General features: G+C 37.6%; 1 protein-coding gene across 1 annotated transcript in view; it reads left to right on the forward strand.

Annotated features, from left to right (window-relative positions):
* NELL2 (neural EGFL like 2) overlaps nt 1-7,776 on the forward strand; it is a 628,280-nt gene that overhangs the window by 310,464 nt on the left and 310,040 nt on the right. Inside the window, exon 13 of the mRNA XM_007937919.2 lies at nt 3,958-4,086. Coding sequence (XP_007936110.1) covers nt 3,958-4,086 — 129 coding nt within the window. The remainder of the gene's footprint in view (nt 1-3,957; nt 4,087-7,776) is intronic.

The following is a 7,776-nucleotide window of genomic DNA, read 5'->3' on the forward strand; positions in this document are numbered from 1 at the left end:
TATTTTGTTTTATTATTGATTCAGGTATGTTGGGTCGCTCTGCTTTTTTCTTTGTGATGGTGAAATCACTGTGTGCAATGTGGATATGTGTTTCTGTTTGTCCTAAAGAGAGTTTAGAGTTTGAAGTGGGAGGTTTTATGGTAATTAGCCGAATATGGTTTCTTCTGTTGAATGAGTGAAGTTATTGGTGGAGAAGGTGGCAGCAGAAGAAGGAAAAGTTTATGTTGCTAGGTCGCTTTCTAGGACTTTGTGCAGGCTATTATTGATGACGTAGTTATTTACAAGACCACGGCTTAATCTCAGGAAAGATTCCTGTTGTTAGGGAGTCACAACTTTCCGCCTGGCCCAGGCACACCCAAAGACCCCACTTCCGAGGCCCCTCAGCACCAAAAAGCCGATCCAAGACAAACTCCCGGGACCACACTCAGCCACGGCTTCCTCTCTCTCCCCGCCCCGTCTGTCCGCGGTGCTGTTGCAATCCCACCAGACAGCTAATGGCTCTGGAGTTTGTCTGTGTTACTGCCCACCTGTAGTGCCGAAGATGCACACGATTCCAGCTGTGTTGGAGTCGGGAGTACCTGCTAGTAAACTGTGGTCCTGATATCCATGACAAAGATAAGCACAATGTCGCCCAGGCTGACTGAAGCCCACTCAGTGACCCACTCAGAGGGGAGGGAGGTTGCCCTCCTGGCGCAACAGTGAGCTCTCCGCTTGAGTCTCAGCGGTGGTGCACGCGCCCGGCTGCATCGAGGTGACCCAAATTACCGACAATATCAGGTGCTGGAGGCAGATCTCTGTGGCTGCCCACTGGGGTATTGGAGTAGTCCTTGGTATGCTGATATACAGTGTCTTCTTTCTTGGCTCATGGGGATCTCAGGTGGCCGCCCTCGCCCACCAGTCAGTGACTGCCCCAGGGAACTTTCCAATGGCCTCTCTTGGCTGCCTGTCTATCCTACGCCAGTAGCTCTTTCTTAAATAATCTCCCTGTGCCTTTCCTCTAATTCTGCTCTTCTGTGTTTGGTGCACTCTGATTCAGTGAGCTCTTCAGAGCACCAAAATCCTTAATTCAAACTGCTGTACCTAGTTTTTCAAGTACTTAGATGCTAGAGGGAAATAGCGTGGTGCTTACTGATGAGACTCATTTTGAATCCTGTAAACATATTTTTTAAATGCACTGACAAACCAAATAAATAAATAAAATTGTGTGACTTGTTTTATTGTGATATTCACATTTTTGTGGTCATCTGGCATGAACCCACAGTATCTCTGAGGTATGCCATTAATTGACAGTGTTTAGAGTAAATTAGAATTTGTTTGACTGAAAATTTCAGTTTTCAAAATTTTTGATTAATAGACACCTGACTGATAAAAAGTAAAGCAGACTTTAATCTGAGTTAGAGAAAGGCAGATCACTCTCTTGTCTTGTTGTTGTTGTTGTTATGTACCATTGAGTCGGACCTGACTCATAGTGACCCCTCCTTGGGTTTCTGAGGCAATATCACTATGGAAATAGATTGCCCAACCTTCCTTCCAAGGAGTGGCTGGTGGGTTTGAACTGCCAGCCTTCCGTTAACAGTCAAGTGCCTTAGGCACTATGCTACCAGAGCTCTTGCAGTCATTAAACACTTAATTGTATGTTTGTGTGTGTGTGTGTGTGTGTGTGTGTGTGGTGTTTGATGGTAAGATGAGTGATCTCACCATTAGGCAGAACTAGACATGGATTATCATAGAGGTAGGTGTATGGCATAGACATTATTGGAATAAGTCTGTAAAATGATAGAAGAGATAATGTAGCAAAGTCAAAACTTGCAAGATAGTTTTTAAAAAGTAAACCTGTGAAAGAAAAAGAAAATGCATCAGAGCAGTACCTGTTCTTAATCACAGCCATCTAAAAAGTGTTTGAAACATTATAGGTAACATCATACAGAGATTTAGTGCTATGACAGAACATGGTATCTTTATTCTCTGTGTATCTTAAAAAGCAGACCTTTTTTTTTTTTTAAAGTTTGTCTTAATTTAGCATAAATATGAAGTGATTCTTGAATGTTTTTCATTTTAGATTGATAATGTGCTGAGCTTTTGGGATAGAGAGTGAAGATGGCTTTTTAGCTGAAATTGTTCCCCTTAGGCATTGTGAAAAAGACAGTGGAATACATTTTAAGAAAATTTAGTGTCAATTTAGCTACTTAAAGAAGAAAGAAATAAAAAGATCTTAGGAGAAAGCATTTTTAGCTTTTTGTCTTCTCCAGAATGTACATTTTACTTCTAATGTTCAGCTTTAATTATAAGAATTTAGATTATGAAGAATCTTGTCAAAAGAGAAGTTAAATGGCCAAGTAATTTAAATGCTGTCATGGACTCTATATTTTTCTGGTCTTAACTTACCTCTTTATTTTATTTTATTTTGTTTTTATAGAAATGACTAATTTCACTTTTTTCCTATTCCATTTTAATGCCATTATCACTTTTTAAGCAAATCACCCTTCTTAAGTCTTATCAAATTGTACCAGCAGGATTTTACTATACTTCATAGTTTCATTTCTTGGGAGATAAGTTTTAATTTGGGGGAAGTATTCAACCATTGGGAGCTCTGGTAGCATAGTGCCTAAGGCACTTGACTGCTAACCAGAAGGCTGATGGTTCAGACCTACCAGCCACTCCTCAGAAGGAAGGTTGGGCAATCTACTTCTGTAGTCATACTGCCACGGAAACCCAAGGAGTGGTTGACGGCACACAACAACAACAACAACAACAACATTCAACCATTGTGCTGTGCCAGAGTATACCTGATGGTCACAGTATAACATAGTCAACTTTCTCATTGAGTCACAGTGTTCTATGGAAATTTGGTTATCAAATAATTTGAACCACTTTGAACCTCCATCCCCTGATTTTCTCAAGTAGAAGTCTTTTCTTGCTTCAGGCAGATGAGTTTATTCTGAGCTACATGAAATATATTCTTTTAGCCCTCTTTTCTTTTATGCATGGTCTGAAATAGTAATTCATTAGACAGTGTAAAACTAGATAGATAACTTATGTGTCAGGCAATTTGAAAAATGTTTGAATGCTGTATAATCATGTAATTTCGATTAAATATGGATTCTAGTATTCAAGCTTTTCATTTCAGCATGTTAGTATGGTCTTTGAACAAGAGGGTTCAGACAAGAAAAAGATATCCTCAGAAATTGCACATGATTGGTGTCACTGTTTTTAACATGTTCCATTTTTCTTCTCTCTCATAAAGACTCTGGGTTCTGCGATATCTTTGTTATTCATAAAAATTTTCTTCTTCCTTTGAGTGAACATACTTTACCTTTTAGATTTCCAGAGAAAATTAGTTTAAAGTGATGTAATTTTCACTTTTAAACACATTTAGAAAGTTGTTTCATTTGTAAAGAATGCTAAACTTTTTGTTTTATTTCATAGATATATAATTTCATCTGGCCTGGTCTCTTTTACCCAGTTATAGATAATGTTCAACCACTAGCTCACAGATTATCTTCTCATTTTATCTTTCTCTTTTGTAAATTTTCATTTTGGATTCCAAGTGTCTTGTTTCAGATATAGGAAGGGCTATAATTGGAATACTATAGACTAGGTTGTTGTTGTTATTTGCCGTTGAGTTGGACCTGACTCATAGCAACCCCTCCTTGGGTTTCTGAGGCAGTATCACTATGGAAGTAGATTGCCCTATCTTCCTTCTGAGGGGTGGCTGCATTTATAAAATTAAAAATAAAGAAGATACTGAGTGAACATGAAGTAGAAATTAATTGAGTTAAACATGAAGGAGAACTTCTTGTTATTCAAAGCATGTGATTTATAAACACTGGATGAAGATATTAATTTACAAAAAAGATCCTTTAGGGAAAAATAGCTTCAAAGTCAAAGGAAAATATTAAGTAGGTGAAGTTTATTTGCTTTTCATGGTTTCATTCACTTAATTTATTTTTATTGCAGGTTATGACTTTTGTTCTGAAAGGCATAATTGCATGGAGAATTCTGTCTGCAGAAATCTGAATGACAGAGCGGTTTGTAGCTGTCGAGATGGTTTCAGGGCCCTTCGAGAGGACAATGCCTACTGTGAAGGTAATCCTTGTAATGATGTGTAGCTCAGCTGTATAAATTTTCTAGGATTACTGCATGCAAAATTTATTAATTTCCCATGTTGTCAAAGTTGATGGGCCCATTAAAAGCAGTGAATTTAATTTGAAGCATATTAATCAGCTAAAAATAATTATCTTTCAAATTACAGTTTTTCAGGTATCTGGTATGTGTCAGAGTAATAAGTTAATATGGCTGGTTTCTTGAATCAGAACAATACTCCATTGTGAAACTGCCTTCTGTTTTTCATAATTAGATACTCAGATAGCTCACATATTGACGTGATTACTGTGGCTTGCACTTAGAATAGTAGTCAGATTTTTTTCCAGACAATATTGCATAACAAAGGCAATCAATTAACAAGAAGATAAAGTGCCCATCTCTATTTTTCTTTACTACAATGAGTAATCTCAGTGATTGCATTTATGTGCTATGCTGTTTAGTAAATATCTCCTGTGGAATAAATAACTTTCTAGTTATTTTTAAGAGTCCTAACTAATGTTCGTAGTAGTTCCTTATCTCCTGGAAACACTCCAAATCCAGTGAGCAGGCCTTTGGCATTTGCAAGTGTCAGTGGCTTTGACCATTCATGAAGACCCTCAAAGTCTATGATACGTGGCAATTTATAATTGTACTGAGGCATGGATTTGAATCTTTGAATCATTTCCGTTGATTTTGTTCTGAGAAACTTGTATAACCTTGTGCCTCTTGGCAAGTAATAGCATCAATTTTGTGGGGTTTGGGTATTTGTAGGATTAGGAATAATCTAGACTAACCTTTTCCAAATACTAAGTGTGTCATGGGTCCTTGGGGACACAAAAGCTCAGATATGAACATGCACTTTCTGTTTAGCCATGCAATGATTTGTTGGCATGATATTCTCTGCCTTAAAAATCTATATCCATTTTTAAATTGATGTTTGGATCAAAGTATTTCTTTAAGTGTTCTGATTCAGTCTTAAGGGGACCATTTCATTTTTTTGCTGGTATTATTCTGTGATAAAGGAAAAACATATGACTCTACTACTTCCCAGTTCATAATGCAGATTTATTTAAAATTCCTCATTTTGATAGATTTTATATAAGAAATAGATTTTTAACTAATGATTTTTATCCTTCCACACTGTAAAGTTAGACTCCATAAGTAAAATAGTATATTTTTGCTATAATATTTGTGATATCCAATACATGAAAAGGTCCACTGATGCTGTTAAGGTTTATAATATAAAACTATGTAATTCAAATTCATGTGATACATATTATGAAATCTTAATTTCATGAGCACTTTTTTTTTAATTTTGAGCTGCTGATTCTTTTTTGTTGTTGTTGTTGTTTTTGTTATTACATATATTCACTCATGTAAAAAAAAAAAAATTTAGTGAGCCCAGTGTCAGATTACCCAATAAGCAAGGTAAACATGACCTTATTTGTGTCTACTTACTAATTTGTAGTGAACAATTTCACATTTTTTTTTTTACCAGAATCAAAGATTCTGCTTCTAGGTATGGCTGGCGTGTGTCTTTCTGCCAAACCCACAACACCTTCCTATATTCAAAGCCTCTTTTTTTATAATCCCTGACAAGGATGAGTACCCAGTAAGCAAGGTAAATGTAGGCTTACTTGTGCTTACTTACTAATTGGTAGTGAAACACATGTGAAATTGTTTACTACAGATTAGTAATTAAGCACAAGTAAGCCTGTGCTTACCTTGCCTGTTGGGTAATCCACCCTTGTATGTACCAAACACTTTTCTAGGCACTGGGCAGTAATTGGTGCATAAGAATGATAAGATTCTTAGTCCCAGGAGTTAATGTTCTAGGAGGGAATACAGACAATAAGTGAGAAAATATAGAAATAAAGAAGATAATTTCAGGTAGTGAGAAATAGGAAAAAGTGGAAGAAAATGAAACAAGATGATATGAGAGATTGATGGGAGCAAATTTAGATAGGGTGGTCACGGACAGTCTCTTGGTGGAGATGAGAGTTTATCTGAGGCTTGATTACAAGAAAACAACCATGGAAGGTGAGATAGATCTGGGATAGAGTGTTCCAAATAGAAGGAATAGCAGGTGGAAAGGCTGTAAGTGAGGCCTTTCTGTTTTACATCTCTTTCCTAGTTTCAGTGGTTGCTGGCAGTCCTTGGAGTTCCTTGGTTTATGGACACATCATATCAATCTTTGCTTTTGCCTTCACATGGAGTTCCTTTCTTTACAAGTAACTTCTTATAAGGACCCCAGTCATTAAATTTAGGGCCCATCCTAACCTAGGATTACCTCCTCTTAATTACATTTGCAAAGACCGTATTTCTAACTAAGGTCATATTCACAGATACTGGGTAGACATGGATTCTTTGGGGAACACTATTAAACCTAGTATAGTCTTCCTTCTGCCCTTCCAAAATTCACATCCATACTAGCAACAAAGGACATGCACCACATCCTAACGTCCTCAAAAGGGGTTACCCATTCCACCATCAACTTTAAGTCCAAAATCTCATCTAAATATAATCAACTCAAAAAGTCCCAAATCCCATCTTCTACATTATCTAAATCATGTATGGATGAATACTGGGTGTGGTCCATCCTGGGGCAAAACTCCTTCCCATATGTGGACCTTTGAATCTAGAAAACAAGTTATCTGCATCCAAAATACATTGCTTGGTGTGTTCTCATTACAGAAAGAAGGACACTATGATGGAATGGACAAACAAGTCAGAGGAGATACAGTTGGAGAACTAGGAAGGAGCAGCTAATGTAGGAAGGCCTGTAAAGATTTCAGATTTGTTTTAAGTGGGGGAATGGATGGTTATATTTTTCATACAGGGCCAGTATGAGTTGGAATCAACTCAAGAGTACATAGCAACAACAACAGGGGAATGTATTGAAAAGGAAAACCTTGTATTGAAAAGGATAGCTCTGAATGTAGTGTGTTAGACGAACTATGGGCTTAGGTATGTGGGGAGAACAAAAGTGTAAACAAGAAGACTGGTTGGAAGACTGTTGCAGTAATCTAGGCAAATATGTTGGTGGCCTGGACTGAGAAAGTAATGGAAGTGAAGAAGAGGGGACATATTTATGATGTATTTTGAAAGGAGAGCCAACAGTACTTGCAGATGGTTTATTGTTGTTATTAGGTGCTGTCAAGTTGGTGCTGACTCACAGCGACCCTATGTAAAACAAAATGAAACACTGCCTAGTCCTGTGCCATCCTCACAGTCTTTGAGCATATCATTGCAGCAACTGTGTCAATCTATCTCATTGAGGACCTTCCTCTTTTTTGCTGACCATTTGCTTTACTAAGCATGATATTCTACCTTAGGGACTGGTCCCTTCTGACAGCATGACCGAAGTACGTGAGAGGAACTCTGGCCATTCCCACTTCCAAGGAGCATTCTAATTATATTTCTTCTAAGACATATTCATTTGTTCTGGCAGTCCATGGTATTTTCAGTATTCTTTGCCAACACCACAATTCAAATGCATCAATTCTTCTTTGATCTTCCTTATTAATTATCCAGCTTTTATATGCATATGTTGTTGTTGTTGTTGTTGTTATGTGCCATCGAGTCAGACCCGACTCATAGCGACCCCTCTTTGGGTTTCCGAGGCAGTATCACTACGGAAGTAGATTGCCCCATCTTCCTTCCGCCAGCCTTCTGGTTAGCAGTCAAGTGCCT

This window comes from Orycteropus afer, unplaced genomic scaffold, assembly GCF_000298275.1.
Source record: "Orycteropus afer afer isolate SDZICR_OR568_19922 unplaced genomic scaffold, OryAfe1.0 scaffold00045, whole genome shotgun sequence".
In the NCBI taxonomy this organism is placed as follows: Eukaryota; Metazoa; Chordata; class Mammalia; order Tubulidentata; family Orycteropodidae; genus Orycteropus; species Orycteropus afer.